This window comes from Camelus dromedarius, chromosome 27 (assembly GCF_036321535.1).
Source record: "Camelus dromedarius isolate mCamDro1 chromosome 27, mCamDro1.pat, whole genome shotgun sequence".
Lineage (NCBI taxonomy): Eukaryota > Metazoa > Chordata > Mammalia > Artiodactyla > Camelidae > Camelus > Camelus dromedarius.
This window is the reverse complement of record NC_087462.1, coordinates 5,926,387-5,947,277: the sequence shown is the minus strand read 5'-3', so window position 1 is coordinate 5,947,277 and position 20,891 is coordinate 5,926,387. Positions and strand designations below refer to the sequence as shown.

General features: G+C 55.3%; 3 protein-coding genes across 6 annotated transcripts; 1 reads left to right on the top strand and 2 right to left on the bottom strand.

Annotated features, from left to right (window-relative positions):
* Positions 1-1,570: 1,570 nt before the first annotated feature.
* TIMM29 (translocase of inner mitochondrial membrane 29) lies at positions 1,571-3,410 on the bottom strand. The gene is made up of 2 exons (XM_031437238.2): positions 3,165-3,410; positions 1,571-3,089 (listed from the first exon to the last, which is right to left on the bottom strand). The coding sequence occupies exons 1-2, from the start codon at positions 3,256-3,258 to the stop codon at positions 2,401-2,403; spliced, it is 783 nt and encodes a 260-aa protein (XP_031293098.2). The 5' UTR covers positions 3,259-3,410; the 3' UTR covers positions 1,571-2,400.
* Positions 3,404-8,073, top strand: YIPF2 (Yip1 domain family member 2). 3 transcript variants are annotated; one of them, XM_010978318.3, is made up of 10 exons: positions 3,404-3,495; positions 3,646-3,701; positions 4,103-4,254; positions 4,337-4,417; positions 5,419-5,506; positions 6,769-6,885; positions 6,970-7,136; positions 7,215-7,397; positions 7,485-7,612; positions 7,707-8,073. In XM_010978318.3, the coding sequence occupies exons 2-9, from the start codon at positions 3,671-3,673 to the stop codon at positions 7,593-7,595; spliced, it is 930 nt and encodes a 309-aa protein (XP_010976620.1). In that variant the 5' UTR covers positions 3,404-3,495; positions 3,646-3,670; the 3' UTR covers positions 7,596-7,612; positions 7,707-8,073. The 3 variants fall into 3 exon arrangements, with proteins under 3 accessions (XP_010976620.1, XP_010976619.1, XP_010976621.1); XM_010978317.3 differs by having other exon boundaries at positions 3,490-3,701; XM_010978319.3 differs by having other exon boundaries at positions 3,490-3,701; positions 7,690-8,073.
* Positions 7,802-20,289, bottom strand: CARM1 (coactivator associated arginine methyltransferase 1; the record flags this gene model as incomplete). Of its 2 annotated transcripts, XM_064480237.1 has the most annotated exon segments (13): positions 7,802-9,336; positions 9,463-9,531; positions 9,757-9,834; positions 9,987-10,099; positions 10,176-10,265; positions 10,355-10,492; positions 10,969-11,058; positions 11,243-11,328; positions 14,737-14,818; positions 15,003-15,093; positions 16,618-16,795; positions 17,865-17,975; positions 20,179-20,289. In XM_064480237.1, coding segments are annotated over 13 exon segments (1,380 nt in total), but the record flags the coding sequence as incomplete, so codon positions are not given.
* Positions 20,290-20,891: the final 602 nt, after the last annotated feature.

Sequence of the window (20,891 nt, the reverse complement as noted above, 5' to 3'; positions counted from 1 at the left end):
ACTTCCAGAAAACTAGGGAATTCACAAGCTTCCAGGGTCAACCGGGCAATCCTGCCCCTCCCTGCTGGAAGGAACGGTCTCCGCTCACAAGGTAGATGCAAGTTCCAGGGATGGAGGTGGCCTCGCTGTGCAGCCCTGGCGTCGGCCACCATCTACTTGTCATCTCTAAAGAGCAGTAAACAGAGAGGTGTGCTGACTGCACTGCCTCCACTTCACCGAACAAAAGCAAGCTGGGTTCAGCGATTCCCATCCGGGCAGAGCCGGGAGGAGCCGGGAAGAGCGAGCCGGCTTCTCTGAGCCAAGCCTCTGCCGCCCTCTGCTGGCCGCTCTCAGTACAGCAGCCGGCACTGAGAACAGACCTGGAGGCCAACTCCCAGACTGGCTTAGAAACGATTAAAGCTCATTCATGATAAATTTTAAGGAAAAGAGAAAACTGGAAAATGTTCATATTAGAGTCAGGTGTCTTTTGGCTCCAGGCTCTGTCGGGCCTCCCTTTACTGAGCACTGGCCTGGGGCAGCCTGCTGGGCGGCAGGTGAGACTGAGGAGCCCTGGTCCCTTCACTGCCCAGGTGGAACAGGGCATGGATGTAGCTCTGGCATCTTCCCTGCTCAGCCACACCATGCAGTTCAAGTGCCTGCTGGGTACCAAGTGCTTTCTGGTGGCTTCTGATTTTTCTAACAACCCTGAGCAGATTCCACTCCTGTTTACAGATAAGAAATTTGGTAACCACAAGTTTGTTTTCTATGTCTGTGAGTCTGCTTCTGTTTTGTAAGTTCATTTGTATCCTTTTTTAAGATTCCACATGTGAATGGTATCATATATTTATCTTTGATTTACTTCACTTAGTATGATAATCTCTAGGTCCAAACATGTTGCTGCAAATGGTATTATTTCATTCTTTTTTAAGGCTGAGTAATATTCCCTTGTGTGTGTGTGCTTGCAAGCACGCGCACACCCCCCCACCCCCCAGCTGCAAGTCAGAAGTGGTACTTAATAACTGACTCAATGACAATGTGCAGTTCACTTTTAATACTTCTGATCACGGCGAGGAACAAGTCTCATTGTGATGCCAGTGCATCATAAACCTTTCCCTGCAGTTGGTTAATCTCTCTTGAACAGAGATTTAGGTCCAGAGCCTTCAGCAGGTAACAGTATAGGACCATAATTTACTATCAGTTGTCTTTTATTTTCATTGCATTATGTATGTACGTATGTATGTATGTATGTATGTATGTATTTATGTCTCATCTGTGGCCAGTGATAGCAGTATTTAATTTCTGCCAGGATGTTGTTAGGGTCAAAGACAGTACTTTGATAGATGAGTTTCAGAATTAAGTCACAGCGTTGGAAATTACAGTTTGAATCATGATTCTGCTGCAGCTTTGGAAAAATAATGTATTTTCCCTTTTTCCTTTGTAAAATGGAGATACTAACATAAAATGTTCCCCTGCCCCCAAAATAAGGATATAAAAATTACCATGTGTCCAACTCACCCCACAGTATGAATGGAAGGTCCAAGTACCAAAACTTCAGAGCAAAACAGATAACCATAACGTCACAACAAAGATGGTTGTTTCAGCTCCTGGTTTATTAGCTAGCCACAGGCCACCTAGGTGACAGAGGTAGCCTCATTCCTCTAATACTTTAGTTTTAAAAATATGACTTCTATAACCCAGCTATGTACACCAACATATTCCTTTCCATGGGATTGTGTATTTTTAGGGTTACTGAAGTATAACATCACCAGAAGCTAAGATTCCATATTGACTTCTAGGTCAGAAAATGCTTTATCCCTCCAAGTCACTTTAACATCACTATCAATACACATATGGTAAAAAGCAGGTTGTTTTTGCAAAAAACTTTCCTGTAAAATCCAGTCATACGATTGTCAATCTCCTGGTTTGTATTGCTTATATAGACCATTACCATTTGGGGGAAGCTGGGTGGAGGCTACCCAGCATGCCTCTTATTTTTCCAGTTTCTGCAACTACAATTATTCCAACATTTTAAAAGATGTTACTCGTGGAAATAGAGGATCAACATTTCAAGTTCTTAGGAGAGCTTGGAAATCACCCAGTAACTGTGATACCTCAGTCGGAAACCGTGAAGCCCAGAGAGGAAGGCTTATTTACGCAGAAGGCTCATCACCAGCTATGGCAGATAAACATTACAGGGCATATCGCTCTGCTCTCCCCAACTCCTAGACCAAGGAGGCGCTGCATTAGCGGTTGGCTTACAAGGAATAGATGAGAGGGAGGCCCCCAACTCTGTGAAAACCCAGGGAGAGAACTCCACACATAATTTATGTCAATCACTCTGCACATGAAGCTCGCTCACACCAATTGCACAATCCCAGGCGAACATTCTGTCGGGTCTCAGAGCCCGTTCCCCACCAGGTTTCATCTCGCGACCTCTGATTTCAGCAACGAGTCGGCCTGGCTCAGGGCGAGCTGGTCCTTCTTCTTCTTCTGTAACATCTGCTCCTCCCACAGCGCCTGGTCCACCTGATCGTCGGTGAGCACCACAGGCTTGTATTTCTCGTCGAAGAGCCGCTCGTTGGCCTCCGAGTGCAGCTGATGCGGCCCGACGACGCGCAGATGTGCCGGCAGGTGGAGGAACTCGTCGTCGTTCATGTCGCAGTCGCGCATCCGGGCCCCCAGAACCCACCAGCGGCCCACGAAGCCCACGTCCAGGATCCGACCCGGGAAGTCGATCCAGCGGGGCTGCAAGTAGCGGCAACGGGCCTGGTAGAGGCTGGTTTGGGCGTCGAAGGGCGCCTCGTACACAAGCGAGAAGAGGCCCAGGCTTACGTGGCGCAGGCAGCCTCGACCCCGCAGCCACAGCAGCCGCTGCACGTGCGCTTCCGAGTCGCGGTTGCGTGTGGCGGGAGCCAGCAGCAGAAGGGTCCCCGACGCGTCGAGCAGCGCCTCCTCGAAGGCCGCCTCGCTCGGCGCCAAGGCGCAGCAGGCCGCCGCGCCACCCAGCAGCCCCACGTAGACCGCCGCCCGCCCAGGCCGGGCCCGCGCCGCTGCCGCCGCGTCCCCGCAGGCCTCGGCGTAGTCCCGGAGCAGCGCCCGGGACCAGGCACCTGAGGGGAGAGAAGCGCGATGGGAGCAGCATAAGGCTTTGGCCACCCACCCCGTCGCCTCCCGCCGCTACTCACCTAACCGCGCCCACACGCCAGGCTTTGCCGCCGCAGCATCAACCGCCTCTACCCGGCTTCGGGACCAAAATCTCTTCAGAGCGGCCGCAGCCATCCTCTTCCGGCTTGGTGTCCTCTCTCCGAAGAGAAACGCCAGGTGTGCGAAATAAAAGGCCCGGCGAGTGCCTTCTGGGCAAACGCCAACATTGCCGGAAGTGGTTTCCCATCGGAATGGGATAGAAGACGGACCCACGCCGGATGTTGCTGTCTGGTCCGAGGGGGTTGTCTGTAGCGGGTAGGCGGGTCGCGCAGGCGCAGAGAGCCCGCGCCACGCCAGTTGAAGTAGCCTCAGGTGAGGGGGGCGGGGGTACACCTGTGGGGCAGGAACGGCGAGTTCACGCCCTGCTGGGTGTGGATCCGGCTCGGGGCTGAGAGCTAGCCTCCAGGAGGGCCGCCTAGTGGGGTTGCGGGTGGGCCTGATTGGCCTCTGTCCTCGGAGCAGGATGCAGTGACGCCCCTGAGCGACCATGGCAGCGGCGGATGAGCTGGCCTTCCACGGTGAGTGCAGCCGCGACCTGGCCCGACTCCTCTTACCTACACTGGCCAGAACCTCCCATCCAGGTTCCAACTCAGATCTAACCCGAACCTCGGTCAGCTGTGAGCCTTGCCCCAGGCATGAAACGCACCCCTAACTCGAGTCCCGCTCCAGCCCTTAACTCAGACCTCTAACCCGAGCCTGTACCTCGTCCCAGAACCAGCCCTCAATTGCGGTCCCGTGGTAGGAATGAGGGAACACACCTCCTTACCACTCTCCAAAATTGAGGAAGCTGTGCCCTGCGTTGGGGGAACACTGAGGTGGTCACGGTTAGTCTTGGCTCCCATATGAGCGGTGGGCAAAACCAAATTGTCTTGACACTTACCCCCCAAGTACACCTGTGCCTCGTACTCCTTCTCAACAGAGTTTGAGGAAGCCACCAATCTGCTGGCTCAGACCCCAGATGCGGCCACCACCAGAAGTGATCAGCTGACCCCCCAGGGTCACGTGGCTGTGGTCATGGACTCAGGTGGCAGCTATGGAGCTGAGGACGAGGTGGAGAGTGACAAGGCCGCGGTGAGTCCCATGAGTCTCGTGCCCCGCCTCTTGTCTAGCCCCCACCGCCTCCTACCCCCCACTGAAAGCGCCCCCTGTGCAGCTCCTACAGGAGGAGAAGCAGCAGCCTGGTTTCTGGACCTTTGGCTACTACCAGAGCTTCTTTGACGTGGACACCTCACAGGTGATGCTGGGAAAGGTGTTGGGATGGGGCTTGGAGTCACACTTGGGGTTCAGCCACTTGTCACTGAGCACTTCCTGTGCACCAGGCCCTGGGCAAGTGCTGGCAGTACACTGGCAGGAGGACAAGAACTCCCCGGGCTGGTAGAGGTCACCGTGGCACACTGCAAGGATTATGACGTGACTGGGACTCTTGGGAACACAGGGGACCCACAAGACATGGTGGGTTAGGGAAAGGCCTCCTGGAGGAGGTGAGGAATTTGCTGAGACTTAACGGAGAAGGTAGACTGGGGCAGGCAGAGTGGAGCGAAGCCTAAGTGTGTTCCAGGCCCGGGGAAGAGCACACACAGAGGACCAAAGGTGAGAGAAGAGGCACAAACTTCTGCAGAGGCTGTCACTCAGTCTGGAGAGTGAGGTGGGGCACAGGTGGAGAGAAGCCAGATCACCAAGGGCCTCATGGGCTATGTTGAGGAGTCTGGGTTTTATCCTAAGGGTGCTGGGGAGTCATGGAAGGGTTTAGAGCACGAGAGGATTGAGGAGCATTGAACGTGGATCAGAGGCCCCAGGCTAGGGTGAAAGATGAGGGGAGGGTAAACTAGGGCTGCAGAGTAGAGGTCGTGCTGGGAGATGTGGGAAGAATGAATGCCCAGGAACTTTTGACTGTCCTTATTGGGGTGGGGGAAGAGAGGAAAAAGGGGACTCTAGGGCAACCAAGCTGAGAGGAGGGGGAAGCAAAGAAGGTGGCAGGCTCAGAAGCGTCCTTCAGAGTGGTGGGACACCGGGATACTGAGTGGGGGCTGGCCAGGGGGAGGGGCTCCAGGCCATGGGAATAGCCCATCAAAAACCCAGAGGGGAGAGAGGGAGGAGTCCTTCCTAGCAGAGGGGGAAGAGAGGAGGTGGAGGCCAGCAGGGAAGGAGCATCTAAGAAGCTTGACCCCTTTCCCTTGTGGGTGGTCAGGAGCCCCAAGCAGGCTTCCATCCTCGGCCCCGGCCTTCCCCCTCCAGGTCCTGGACCGGATCAAAGGCTCGCTGCTGCCGCGGCCCGGCCACAACTTTGTACGACACCATCTGCGGAATCGGCCAGACCTGTATGGTAAGTGAGGGTGTGCGTTCAGTTCATTCGATTCTTCATTCAGCAAGTGTGGACTGAGTGCCAGGGCCTGTACACAACTGAGAACAAAGCAGCATCACTCCTGGAGAATGTGAAACTTAACACTCCATTCAGGGAGAAAGAGCCAAAAAAGGCTGTGGAGGGCGATGGGGCTGGGATGAGCGGCAGAGGGTTTGGACGGTGAGTTGCCATGGGTTGGTCATGGGGGGCCCTGCTGAGGAGGGGAGGGAATGAGCTGGTTGGTGTGGGGTCGGGGCAGGGAGCCCTAGGGGAAGAACACTATGGAAGCGCCCAAAACCCTGTGGCAGAAACACACCTGAACTGCGGGGCAGCACTGTCACTGGACAGCACTGAGCTGCCTGGAGGCCAGAGGTGACAGGACAGACCACACAGGCCTCTAATACTTTCGTGAGAAGGGACGCTAGTTGAGAGCCCTGAGGTGCTCGGGCCTGTAGTGGGTGAGGGCAGAAGCTGGGAGACTAGGGAGGAGGTAGCTGCCATGGCCCAGGCACAGGATGATGGGGCCTGGCCTTGGAGGGGAGAGAGGCGTGGTTGAAGTCTGGCATGTATCATAGATGGAGCCCACAGGATTTGCTGACACACTAGATGTGGGCTGGGGGCACAAGAGACAAGGATGCTCCCGAGTGTTCTGTCTGCACTGCAAGGAGGGAGCCACTACTTATTAAAGGGACAACCCAGGTTGATTCTAGGGGAGAGACGGGGTGGGGTAGGGTGGGAGACGCCCACATGGAAACGTTGAAGTTAAACCCCAGGCTCATGGCAGAGGCCCGGACCTGAGACATTGGGGGTCGTCAGCACAGAGGTGGCAGAAGACTCAGAAGTGGGACAAAATCACACAAAGGGTGACCACAGGGAGAGGGCTAAGGGGGCCCCGGCTGGCTCCCCACCGTTTAAGAATCTGGGTGTTAATAAAGGTCGAGCTGCTGCTGTTGAGACAAAAGCAAGAGCAGAAAGTTCGGGAACCACATGGAGAGCGTTTCCAGAAGGAGGGGGTTTCAGCTATAACAAAGGCTGTTGAGAGGCCAAGAAAGATGAGGTCTGAGCACCAGCTCTGGATTCAGCCACCAGGTGGTCACTGGTGTGATGCCAGCTTGATGAGTTGGGTCAATGGAGCGCTGGGGGTGGAGGCGGCCTGGGGCTTGGGAAGCAGCTGGGACAAGATGGGACAAGACACCTGTCCTAGGAGCTCCCGCCCTGGGACCCTGACCACACACCGCCCGCAGGTCCCTTCTGGATATGTGCCACACTGGCCTTTGTCTTGGCCATCACCGGCAACCTGACCCTGGTGCTGGCCCAGAGGAGGGACCCGTCCATCCACTACAGCCCCCAGTTCCACAAAGGTAGGCAAGCAGGCAAGGCCTGGTGCCTGGCGGGGCTGGGGGTGCTGTGGGGCCCTGGGGGTGATGCCCTGCTTTGCCCGACAGTGACCGTGGCCGGCATCACCATCTACTGCTACGCGTGGCTGGTGCCGCTGGCGCTGTGGGGCTTCCTGCGGTGGCGCAGGGGCGTCCGGGAGCGTGTGGGGCCTTATACCTTCCTGGAGACTGTGTGCGTCTACGGCTACTCCCTCTTTGTCTTCATCCCCACCGTGGTGAGTGGGGCCCGGGGACGGGTGGGCCCCGGGGACCGCGGAGATGGCCTGGTAGCCAGCTGCCTGTGTCGCACCCAGGTCCTGTGGCTGATTCCTGTCCCATGGCTGCAGTGGCTCTTCGGGGCCCTGGCCCTGGCCCTGTCAGCCGCTGGCCTGGTGTTCACCCTGTGGCCCGTGGTCCGTGAGGACACTAGGCTGGCGGCCACAGTGCTGCTCTCCACCGTGGTGCTGCTCCACGCCCTCCTGGCCATGGGCTGTAAGGTAGGGGTCCGGGGGGTCCTGGGCTGGGCCTCGGGGTCAGGGGCTGGCTCTCTGGCTCAGACGCTGACTTCAGGGGTCTCTGTTCAGTTTTACTTCTTCCAGCCGCTGCCTCTGGAGCACGTGGCGCCTCCCCACCAGGCCACGTCTCAGCCCCCAAACACCCTGCCACCCACGCTGCCAAGGTCCATGGCAACCTAGGATGGCTGGAGCCACAGGTGAGGAAGTGTTTCCAGCTGTGGCTAAGGGGGTCTCCATCCCCCTCCAAGATTAGAAGTCATGGGGCCACTCCTAGGAGTTTCTCTCTTTCAGGCCCAACGTGAGGGGACGCCTCTGCCTGTCCTGCCCCCGAGATGGTGATTGAAGTCTCCCCTGAAACCTCAAGATCATCCTGCTACTTTCCAGACTTTTCTTACAAAGCAAACACTTTTATTTTCTATGCAAAGGTGATTCAGAGAATTTATATAAAGGCGGGAGAGGGGCAGCACAGGGAGCTTCCGGGGTGGCCATCACCCCATGGGCCGTCTGCCAGGGCGGGTGGCAAAGGGGCCACCCCAGCCTCGGCTGGGCCTGCTCTTTCCGGAGTTAGTGGGCCCTGGGCCTAGCCTGAGCTCCGCCACGTCCGAGTCTGGGGTGTTAGAAATGGGGAGCGGAAGAAAATTGCCTGTGCTGAAACATACATTTCCTTGTTTATTTTGTTTTTTTGTTTTTTTCCTTTTCCTTTTTTTTTTTTTTTTTTTTTTGGAGAGGTCCCTGCAAGGCCCCTTCCTTCCCAGGCTCTTCCTTCCCAGGCTGGGGAGGGACCAAAATGCCATCATGGTAGTAGGGACTGGAGCATCTACAAATACTGAAGGGGATACACAGGCCTAACATTAGCTACGAGGAGAAAGGACGCCTTTCATGACAGACCCTTGAGGTTTCTGCGTCTGCCCCAAGTGGCTGACGGTGACCCTTCCCTCCAGGCCCAGGGCCCATGGGGCCACCTGTTCTAGCTCTTGGTGCGGGTTGGGGAGGGGGCCCTGCAGGGGCTCAGGGACAGGACAGCAGCAAGAGGCAGGGGCCGAGGACGGAGGGCCTTCCCGACAGCCGGGTGGGTTGTACATTCAAGTGTGAGGTGAACCCTTTGGTGGGAGGGGGCCGAGGGGCTCCAGAGGCCCGGCCCCACCCCATCCTGAAGACTCGGCAGGGCCTCCCCTCACCACTGAGCCTCTGAGTGGGGGAGAGGGGCTGCTGGCTCGGCCCGGCCGGCCTGATTTCTCAGAGGGTCTGTGGATTGACACTGGTTCTTTTTGTAAAAAAATAAAATTAAAAAAAGCAGCATGTCACGCCCATTGTGACGAAGGCCTGGTAGTTGAAGGGGAGGCCCCACCCAGCCCAGAGGGCCTGCCCACTGGAGACAGGCAATGGGGGCGGCCCAGGGGATGGGCAGGGCAGCAGCTGCCCACCTCCCTCAGGCCAGGCCTGCAGCTGTCAGGCTCAGACACGCCTGGTACAGAAGATGTCAAACCCAGGTCAGGGTGGAGAGGGCAGGAGGGGGCAACAGGTCTCCCACGACATGATCGTGTGTAAAATACGGCAGCGACACGCTCAGGGCCAAGACTGGGGGGAGGGCAGTGGGGTAGGGGCGGCGGCGGCAACGTTGTGTAAAAAAGTGTTCAAGTTCCCATAGCAAAGAGGGCTGTGACCGGGTGTTTGGGCTTCTCCAGCACAGGGGTGAGAGCCGCCTGGGTGGAGGGGTGGGGTGGGTAGGGTCTTCATTTGGTTTCCTGGTGCTGTCAGTCCGTCCCCACCGGGGGGGCCTAGCTCCCGTAGTGCATGGTGTTGGTCGGGATGGACATGGGCGAGGCCATCGAGATGGCAGGGCCGCCCATGGTGAACTGGCTGTTGACCGCGTAGTGGGCACTGGAGCCGCCACCGCTGCTGCCCTGAGCGCCAGAGGACCCTGCGGGGCGAGGCGCGGGCACTGAGGGGCCGGCTCTGCCCTCGCCCGCCCAGACCCAGGCAGAATCAGAGAGAGAGAGCGCGGCGGCGCACACCCCGGGACCCTGCTCCCTCCGCCCGCCGTTACCTTGGACAATCCCCGTGCTCATTATGGAGCCCATCCGAGAGTGGGTGTGATTGACAATCCCCGTGTTGGCTGCGCAGCAAGAGGGAGGAAGGAAGGAAGGGAGACGGCGTCACCGCCCCCAGCCTGCCCAGCCTGCCCGGCGTGGTGGGTGCTCAGACTCAGGCGTGGGGAGGAGGGCACGGCGACGGCAGAGCGAGGCAGAGAGGAAGGGAATGGAGGTCCTCAGCCCCCGGAAGAGGAAGAGGTGGTGCTGGAGAAGGACCGAGCCCCACCGCGCCACCCGCCTGCACTCACCTAAAGGGATCAGGTTGTTGTGGCCCACGCTGGACCCACCAGCGATAACACTGCTCAGGTCGTAGGCGGTCGGCATCCCTGTGCCAGGGAGGGAGATGTCAGGGGCAGGGGACAGTGTCCTGTGCAGGGGTTGGAGGGGCCTGGGCCACCAGCGTTTGCCCAGGGAGCACTGGCAGGGGTGACCAGGAGGTGGCTCCGCCACCCACCCCGCCCGCATGGGGCCAGCTCACCAGCCACGGCCATCCCGCTGCTGAGGTTGTATGTGCTGCCGGTGTTCCACATGTTCTCCGAGGGGGACGTGTAGTGGGAGCCGGGCGGGGGCGAGGGCGTCGTGCCTGTGTATCTGCAGCAGAGACAGACCTGTGGGCAGGGCTGTGGGCCAGGATCGTGCCCCTGCACAGGCCACGGGCCCATCCTACCTGAAGAAAGGGTTTTTTAGGTCCAGGAGGTTACTGGATTTGGAGCCCGTCTGGTCTACCTGGGCCACAATACTGATGTCGTAGCTCTGTCTGCAGAGAAGGCAGGGAGCGGCTGCCCTGAGCTGGCTGCAGGGATGGACAGACCCCTGCCTCCCCCAGCCCCGGGTGGCAGCTCACACCTTTTGTTGGCAATAAGCAGACATGTCCCTGAGAGCGTGTCCCCGGCCTTGGCGAACAGCGGTGACTGGAACAGGCACCGGACCTGGTACCAGTGCGTCAGGGGCTCCGTCGGGGCCGTGGACAGCCACACAGTCATTCTGCCAAAGCAGGGACAGGCATCCACTTGACTGGGCTGGGGCCCCCAGCATGTGCACCTTGAGTTCTCCCCAGGCATCTGCCCCCTCCCCCCCCCGGGCGGACCCCTGGGGCCCTGGAGCCAAGACAGGCTGGCTGCCCAGGAAGTCTCAGGCACACACCTGAATGCACCCCCCACCACACACACACACGCAGCACCACAGCCATGGGCACCCACTCACCCTGACATACATGCTAAAAGACACAGATCAGGTCCATGAATAGTCACTCAGAACACGGGAGATAACCCCCCCCCCAAGAGTCTCCTGCTTGAAGGCCAGCTCCCACTGCCTTTTGGAAGGGACAGTGGAGCCTGGAGGAGTCGTGTCCTGCCCTCCCAGCCCCCAGTTTGTCATCTAAGCCAGCCAGACCCAGGAGCCTCAACCGTAGGCAACCTTTGGGGCCTGGGGGCAGGGGCTACATGCCCTGCTGCACTCACATGGAGCCGATGAAAGCAACGTCAAACCAGAAGGCCAGACCATGAACCAGCCCAGAATGCAGCATGTGGAATTTGAATGGGATTTCTATCCTGGAAGGCAAAGGGCAGTGATTGCAAGGGGAGCTGAATAGGGGCTGCCAGGACAGAAGAGGGGTGTCCGGTGTAGCGTGTTGGGTCCCTGCCCACCCTCCCTGTGGCGCTGCCTGAGGGAACCAGCTGCAGCCCCACTCTTGGCGGAGTCAGGTTCAGGGGGACAGGGCGTGGGTGCAGGTACCTGTGCAAATCTCCTTCTTTGGCTTCTAAGAAGTTCACCGTGTACTTGACAGACTTGGCCATTAGGATCCGGATGTCAAATGTGTCCTGGGAGAGATCACAGCTGTGAGCTGGCTTCAGCCAGGGAGGCAGCAAGGAAGGGGAGAGCCCTGCCCCTCTTCCTCAAGTCTGGCCATGGCCTCTAGGCATTCAGCTAAAGGCAATTAGGTGGCAGCTCTCAAAATGACAACCACTCATCTGCATTGAAGACTTGGCGGTTCCACTTCTGGGTTTTAACCTACGGATAAATGTGTGCACGTACAAACTTACACACGTAATTACAGATTGCCTATAGTAATGACACATGGGAAACCGTCAAATTAAACCAACAATGGTCCATCAATAAAAGACTGTATATGAAAAAAAAAAAAAGAAGAAGAAGAGGATGTTTATGAACAGATGGGGAAAGATCTCCAAGACAAATTGTTAAGCAAGTTCACAAAAAAAGCAACTTAGAGAACACTGTGCTGACGTCCACTCCCAGCTATGATGGAGATTTTGCATCAGACTAACGCTCCTGCCAAAAACTACACAAGCTGAATAGAAATAAAGGGGGAAAACCCAGTTGTTTGAAAGCCCTGGAGAGCAACCACAGCAGCCACAGCTTTGGGGCCAAGATCCTGGAGGGAGATGCTTTTTGGCCTGTGTCTTTGCTCCTGGGGTGGGGCCTTTCAGCGGCCTCCCTGGGTGGGGAAAGCAAAATGGGGGCTCAGGGTTATCAGGAAGGCAGCTAGGACCAAGGGGCCAAGATGCTAAAGAAAAGGGAGATGTGGAAATACAAGGCGGACGTTCTACACGTGCCATTTGCCAGTTCCTGAGCTGCACGTGGGATGGGAGTTAGGGAAACCAAGCAGAAAGCCACTTCTATGCGATTAAAAAACTAAAGAAGGTTCAGCAGCACACTGGTGCTGGGAGGCTGGTACCGCTGAAGACTATGCCCTAAAGCAGCGGTTCTCAAAATGTGGTCCTTTCCAGAACACCCTCAAGGTCAAAACTAGTTTCACAGTAACATGAGATGTTTTCTGCCCTTTTCGTTTATTTATTCACCTGTGATATTACAGGAATCCAACTGTCTTCTATTAAGCTAGACGTTCAAGAGATTTGCAAATTAAAAATGATGCTATTCTTGCTGAAAAGTTTTGGAAAATAGTTTTCTTTTTAAAAATATTTATGTTAAAATGTAATGGGTTTATTATCTTTAAATTACCTGTAAATGTATATTTTTAAATTTCTTGGGTTTAGTTTTTAATACCAATAGATATTGATGGTGTATCAATCAATATAACGCACATGAACAAAAGTTCTTTGGGATCCTACATGTTCAAGAATGTAAAGGGGTCCTGAGACCAAAATGTTTGAGAACCACTGCCTTACAGGGAAGCCAGGAAATACACCAGCCAAGCAGAGTCTGAAATGCAGCCTCCAAATATCTCAAATGCCTCATTGGACCAACGTGATCTGTCCTTATGGCTAATTGCCTGAAGAAACACAAATCCCTGGAAAGAAAAACAACATTCAGGGCCTCTATAATTTTTCATCCTGGTATTCAATGACCAGGCACACCAAGAAACAGGACCCAAGAGCCAAAACCAAGAATAAAGAACAGAAATACACTTAGCGCTTATCCAGATACTAAAAGTGATCCGAGACTTATAATTAGTATGTTCAAGAAAAAAGGTGAAAAGATTTCACAGAGAACTGAAAAAAAAAAAAAGCAAAATGAAATTCTAGAACTGAAATTAAGAATTAGAAAATTGGAGGTGGGTATTGAATGAAGGCAGTCAAGAAGTACTACAAACTTCTAGTTATAAATACTAGGGATGTAATGTACAACCTGATAAATGTAATTAACCCTGCTGTGTATTATATATGAAAGTTGGTAGAGTAAATCCTAAGAGTTCTCATCGCAAAACATTTTTTTCAAAAAAAAAATTCTGATTAGACATAGCAAAGAGGATTGGAATTAAGAGATCAGGAGAAAACATGAAAATTATGCAATTGGGAGGAAAAAGGACAAAACATACAGAAAAGAGTATAAGAATCATCTGAGACGTGGTGAAAAGGTCTAATGTGCACATAATCAGAGTCCCAAAGGAAGAAAGAAAACGGGGCGGAGGTACTGTTTAAAGAGATGCTGCCCTAGAGCCTCACGGAACTAGTGAAAGACAATCGAGAGGGGGAAGCCAGTAATACATACTTCAGTAAAACAGAAGATGGAAAGAACAGAGTTAAAAGGAAACAACACTCAGGATAAATAGAAAAATAGCAAGATGCTAGACTTATAGCCATAAAGACCAGTAATTACATTAAACATAAATGGTCTACATATTCTAATTAAAAGATAAAAAACTGTCAATCTGGTTAAAAAACAAAATCCAAATATATGCTGTTTACATGAGATAAACCTTAAGTAGTAAGGTCATAAAAAGGCTGAAAGTAGAAGGATGGAAAAATATGCATCACACAAAGATTAACTGAAGAAAAGCTAAAGGAGATAAAATGCTATCAGAAAAAAACAGACTTTAAGGCAAGAAGTACTACTAGAGATAAAAAATAGACACTTTTGCTAGGGACAAAAGGCTCAATCCAACAGGAAGATATAAAAATAATCCTAAAACGGTACGCATCTAGTAACATAATGTCAAAAAATACAAGGCAAAAACTATCAGAACTAAATGGAAAAATAAATCTACAATCAGCTATAGGAAAAGCAGAAAAAAAACCAGTACAGTCAGAGAAGACTGTAAATAAATGTCACCTAAGTTACATTAACATAACAATGTACTCAAGTGATTAGTATACATTTTTCTCAAGCACACATGGAATATAAACCACATACTGGGCATAAAGCAACCCTCAACAGATTTCAAAGGACTGAAATCATGCAGTGTATGTTCTCTGAGCACAGAGACGGTGAGACAGAACAATATATTGATTATGCTTACTTCGAGAGAAGAAAAGTTTAAAAAATACACGTAGATATTTGTAAATGCACATTTAAGCATAAGGCTTCTTAGAAAGGTACACAGCAAAGGCTGTCTGCCTACAGGAAAGAGAACTGTGTAGCGGGAGACAGAACTGGGGATGCTTTTCACTTTTATCCTCTTTTGGTTTTTGAACCATGGGTCTATACATCAGTTCTAAAATCTCAATGATTAAAATCAATCAAATAAAATCAGTTTACCAAGGATCAGTTCATCTAATAACAGTCCACACGTACTGCGTGCTTAACGTGTGCTTAGCACTCTACATGCGCTGCCAGTTTATTCCCAGCATCCCTGTGTGAGAGCTCCGAGCAGGGGCAGCTCAAGAGAGACCAGAGGGCGGCAGTGGCTCCCCTATCGCTGCACAGCTTGCATAAAGCCTGACAGGAAAGCCCATGCCCCGCTCCTGTCACCCCAGGGGAGGGCCGTGGCCAGTGCTAACTGCAGTAGTGCCCGTGGGGCCCCCACTCACCACCACAGGCTGCCGGAAATACTCATCCACCGCAGCACCTCGGAGGGCTGACAGGTCCACTCCATGGAAGGATGGCTGGTACCTGCAGAGAGTCCCCCCCCACCCCCAGGGCAAGGTCAGCAGCAGCAGGAGACAGGTGGGGCAGCCTGCCTTCTCACCCAGCGGGCCCTCGTCCAGCCCAAGTCTTTCAGATCCTACTGAGGATGAGGAAGGAGAGAGAGGTGGGGCCAGCCCTGAGAAGGCAGGACACCCAGGGGCACACTCACCAGAAGTTGGCCTTGGTGAACTGCTCCATGTAGAGCTGTTCATCCGTGAAGGGTGCGAGGTGGACATCACCAATGGTGGGGAACATGTTTCCTGGGAGTGGGGGCAGGGAGGGGTGCTGGCGTCAGGGTAGGACATCCAGCAGGGCCTGGCAGAGCCTCTAAAGGGCCCCAGGACCCCAACTCTCAGCCTCCCCGGCCTCTCATTCATTCATTCACTCATTCATGCGACACAGGTACGGAGCGCCTACACTGCCTGTGGCAGCAACACCTGATGGGCAGTCTCACTAAACCTGGGTGGACAGCCGTCCGGGAGGCAGGAGGGCAGGGCAGGGTCCTCCCTCCATGCGACTCAAGGAACAGGCAGATGGGTCAGAGCCAGTGGCAAGGAGAGCCTGGGCTCAGGAGGCCCCGCCTACTCTGGGGAGGCTAGGGCCCCAAGTCACCTGGCCTCCAGATGTGGGCCTCCCTCCCTCCTTTAATTCGAGGCAGGGGGTCCCTGAGGCACTAGGAATCTGCCTTTTCAAGCCTTCCTTCAGCTGCAGCCACTGGGGTGGGGGCAGGGAGGTGCTCACTGGGCCAGAGGCCACAGGCCAGGCCGCCTGCCCAGGAGGAGCTGCGGGCCCCCTGGAGCACCACAGGCAAGTGTCCCCAGCCCTGAAGGCACCTCAAGTCGTGGCCTAGGGGGAGGGTTCCCTTTAATGTCCCCAAAGAGTTTCCTGAGATGGAAGGAAGCCACAGTCACGCGGGCTGGGGGGATAGTCAGCCCCAGGACGCAGCCGTGCAGGCAGCCTGCCCAGTGGGGCAAGTGAGCAGCTGCCCACCGGAGCCCGACTCCCGTCTGTCCTTCCGTCCCATAAGGAGGAGCCCACGGTCTCCTGGCCTGGCCCCCCAACAGGGCAGAACAGGAGGAAAGCAGGTCTCAGACAACCCTCTGGGCAGCCTGGCTTCCCACTCTCACCTGGGATGCAGGACACCTCCCAGAGCAGACCTCGAGGCCAGTCTCCCCACAGCCCGACCCTTTCCTGCCCTCCTTCGAGTGTCACCTGGCCAGGCCCTCTTGAACCAGACCCCAGTGACACAGATAGGCAAGTGTAAACAGTGACCCAGTGACCCAGAAGCACAGACTGGCAGTACAGTGACACAGACAGGAGGCCACAGACACCCTCCAATGCACAAGACGCCCCCCCCTGCCTCCCTGGCTGAGGAGCACAGGGGCCTCTCAGGCTGAGGGCAAGATCTACACTGCTAGGAGTGAAGACGACAGGTCAGCTCCTGCACCGACCACATCCCAGCTGGACACTGTCCCCCACTGGGCACTAAATGGCAGAGGCAGCCCAAAGGCTCTCTGCAGGCCTGAGGGGACCCCTCCATGCCCTGGCTGAGCAAGCTTGCCAGGTGGATGTCTGGCCTTGTTTGGGGCCCAGCCAGCTGGGGTCAGGTTGGGTGGGGAGCAGGGGTGAAGGCCTGCCACTGCTCCGGGAGCTGAATCCCAACTGTGCTCACTGGGCGGCAGGCAGGGGCTCTCCAAAGGGGCCCCAGTGGGTGCACCCTGGCCTCCAGGCCCAGGGAACCCCGCCCAGGCGGCAGTGGCCTGCGCACCGGCAGGGACACTCACCGCCAGGCCTCAGGTACTTCTTGGCGTGGAGGTAGCTCTCGAGCATGCGCTCATTGAAGAGCATGTAGCCCATGGGCTCCGAGATGATGATGTCCACCTGCTCAGGCAGCGAGACCTCCTCCACCTTCCCAGGGATGACCACGATGCGGTCGGTGAGGTTGTTACTTTTCACCAAGACCTAGGGGCAAGCGAGCCACCGGGGTCATGGGGGGTCCCCCAGGGGCAGGCCTCCATCCACACTGGGCCACCAAATTCCCCTCCACCTCCTTTGTCAGCATCCTAACTATGGCCGTGATCAGCCACGGCCCGCTAGGAGTTCACCGCGGACCCAGCCCCATCTCAGGGTCTTCCCTCCTGTGGCTCCCCAGCCCCTGATGTCACCATGGGGGTGAGGACAAGTAGGCTTTGCTACAGCCACCAAAGCCAAACTTGGACACACCTTCCAACCCAGTGAGTCCACTGCTCGGAATGTGCCCTACAGAAGTAATCGCGCACAGGAGAGGGGACACGTGTACGGGGCCTTTGGGGCAGCATTCACTTGTGCTGCAGAGACTGAGAAGCAGCCTAAGTGGCTATTGCAGCCTGTGCCTGCAATAGTCCATCCAGGTAAAGGGATGCTCTGTAGCAGCTAGAAAGGGTGAGAAAGATGACACCGATATATCCCAGACAGAAGAGCAAGTCACGGTGCAAGGTGGTGACTGTACGTTCACGGAGGGGCTGGCGGGGTGGATGGCCGAGGCAGCTGGGAGCCAGGGGTGGGGGACAGAAGCACCCTCACGCTTTACCCTTTGTAATTTTAGGTTTTAAACTTTGTGAATGAAGGCTTTGGTGCAAAAAAAAAGCATCAACCAACAAAATGAAATCCTGTTGTTATCTACATGTCAAGTGGGGCTCAGAGAGGTGGGCTGCGCGCCCGCTTGCCCAGGGCCGAGATCCCACCCTGGTCACTGTGACTGCACACAGCCCCTGAAGCATGAGGCTTTCAGTCTCTGAAGACCCCAAACCGCCCCTGAGCCTGGCGGGCAACCACCAGTCATGGAAGGGAGATCACCCAGGCCTGACAAGCCCCTCCCCTGAAACCACTCAGTTTTGGGGACGAGAGACCAAAGTAGAGAGTGACATCTCCAGTCTCCCCGGATGCCGGGGTCAGGTCTCCGGGTGGCTCCCCACAGGGCTGGCCTCCCCAGGTTGGAGCAGGCCCAGAGCTGGGGGACGAAGACAGGCGGGGTTCCCAGAGGGCCACTGACCTCGGCATGCTGGGCCATGGTGCTGGCCTCCACTGCATAGATCTTCCTTGCTCCAGCTTGGGCGGCGAAAAACGACAGGATCCCAGAGCCACAGCCAACATCAAGAACGATCTGAGGGAGGAGGGGAGGTGAGAACAAGAGGGTGAAGTGGCGGCAGTCATGATAGACCCACGTGTCACGGGCACTCACTCACTGCAGACCTACCCACTGAGTGCGCTCTGGGCCCTGCTCCCCCTTGACATGGCCAGCCGCCCACAGGCTGCGCTCTGGGAGCCCCCGGGAGCATGTGGGTGCCCCGCAGGGTTTCTATCGGAAGGTGGTAGAAGGGGACTTCCAAGGACAGCTAGGATGTGAAGACCAGTACACACTCTCAGATATGATTCAAGAAAGAAAGGTTTGGGCCGTCTATGCAGCATGTGGGAACGCATGTTCACGAGGTAAGGACACCTCCGAGTCCCACAGCACAACTCCTGAGATGCAGGGCCACCCGGCCAGGCCCACAGAGCGGGCAGGAGGTGAGCAGCCCCCGACCCCAGGTCGGGCATCCCTGCAACCTTGGAGGAGCCCCGAGGAAAGCTCCTACTCGGCCCCAACACTGCGGCCCACGGGCCTCTGGATCAGCCGGACCGAGGTCCTCCCCAGACACCAGCACGGAGCTGAGAGGTGTCCTTCCAGGGCCTCTGCAGCCCTCACGGGGAGGAATGGGCTGGTGGCAGCACCTCCCGGCTGCGTGCTGAGCCCCGCCTGGGGAAGCAGCCAGTGGCTCAGCTGGGGCAGGTGAGCAGTGCAATCCCTGGGACCAGCCAGTTGCCCGCTCGAGGGCTGCTGGCGCCCACGGCTCAGGCTCTTGAAGAGTCCAGGCTACTGTGTGGTAGATGGTCCCACATTCTGGATTCGTCTGGTTGTTTCCGCAGGAGTGGAATCAGGATAAGTTTTCTGGCAGTGGCATGCCCGCGCTAAAGGAGACCTGCTTGGGCTGCAGTGGCGGGCACAGGGGCAGCGGGGCACCGGTGCTGTCGGGTGGGAGGGTCTCGGGTGCCTCTCAGAGTTCCAGATGAACCAGGACATGGATCTGTGTCCCAGGAGAGCTGGAAGGGGCTTTGCTGAAGGAACGTGGGCTTCCTGGGCCACAGGTGCTGCCCCAGCACGGCCCACGCCAGCCGCGAGGGCACAGGGACGGCCCAGCATGAGCAGGACTCCTCCCAGGCTGCAGGGCTCAGGCCCTGCGCCCAGGGGCTCAGTGACCCGAGGGGATTCTCAGCAATGCTGCAGGGGTGTGACTGAGGTGCCGGACAAGGCGTTCCAGGTGGATCACATGGAAAGTCCCCAGGAAATGTCCAGAAAACCACAAGCTTCTACTTGGTTAAAAAGGGAAAACAAACTCTAGGCCACAGGAAGAGCAGGGAATAAACTTTCACCTCTGAATATATAAATTCGGGACTGCTTGGTCTCTTTTTAATCGGGAGTATACAGTTGAGCCTTGAACAACTCAGAGGCTAGGGACACCAACCCCCTACCCAGTAGGAAATCCCCATATACATCTGGACAGCTGGCCCTCTATACCCGCGGGTCCTCGTCCACAGATTCGCCAGCTGTGGGTTGTGCAGCGCTGTAGGACGCATCTACCGAAAACAGTCTGCGGATCAGTGGACCAGTGTGATTCAAACCCAGGCTGTTCAAGGGTCACTGAATGCTACTTGGTAATAGTAAGAAAATTTTAAAAGAAATTGGATAAGTAACCAGGTTACACTCTATCCATGTAACAAAAGTGCATCCTAAGACATAACATTATGTGGGGGAAAGTATTCTGCAGGAAGAGAATATAGAATACAGTCCTATTTTGTATATATATATTCAGAAAAAGATTAAATATGAAATAACCCTAAAATATATACATACTGATATACGCATGAAGAGTAATTTGTTTCTTATTCTTTTTTGGGGGAAGGTAATTAGGCTTTTATTTACTCATTTTTTAATGGAGGTGCTGGGGATTGAACCCAGGACCTTGTGCCTGCTAGGTGTGCTCTACCACTGAGCTATTCCACTCTCCCCCGCATGGGAAATAATTTGGAAGAGACCTTTACTGTTGGCAGTGGTCGTTTTGGAGGAAAATGAAAGAGGCCTTTCGAGCCTATCTTATCCACACTGGGCTTTTACAAAAAGTAGATTTTGCTTTTGTAATCCAAAAATATTCAAGACAAAAATCAATGAGCAAAGGAAAAAAAAAATTAGAACAACCAAAGCAGTGACGCGGGCACGGAGCTGGGGGGGAAGGGAGGGTGGCAGGGCAGATGCGTGAGGCCCGGCTCACCTTGTCCTTGAAGTCTGTGTGGTTCTGCAGGATGGCGCGCTGGTAGGTGCCCGTCCGCACGTAGTCCTGCATCATGTTCTGCTGCTGGGACAGGTAGCCATAAAACTGGAACAGAGACAGACCAATGGCACAGGGCACGCGGCGCACAGATGGCCGAGGCCCTGGTGGACCCTGCGACAGGAGGGGCCCCTTCGGGTGGAGATCTCCCCGGGGAGGCCGCACCCCTCTGCCGGCCTGGACTCCATGGCCAGCTGCTCTGGGAAAGGGAGCGGGAAGCTAGAGGAGGCATCCCCCAGGAGGGACACCACCACCATCACATCACGGTGGCCAAAGGACACAGCTGGATGACGCCTTGACCTGGAAGCCACCCAGGAGAACTCAAGATATGCCACAGGCGGAGTTCTGGGATCGAGGGCCACCTGCCCCAGCTTAGGGGCCCCAAAGAAGCAGAGAAGCAGATCGAAGAGAACCCTAGAACTCAGAGCGCCAGCGGGTGAGGTGCTGCGGGGTCTCTCTGTAAGACAACAGGCGATCAGGAGGCAGCGTGGCACCTGGGCAGGGGCACAGGCTTTGGCATCAGGCAGACCTGGCTTCCCATCTTGGCTCTGTTGCAAAATAGCTGTGTGACTTGGAGCAAGTCACTTAACCTCTCTGAGCCTCAGTTTTCTCATCTGTAAAATGGGACAACAATAGCACTTACCTCCTAGAGTTGT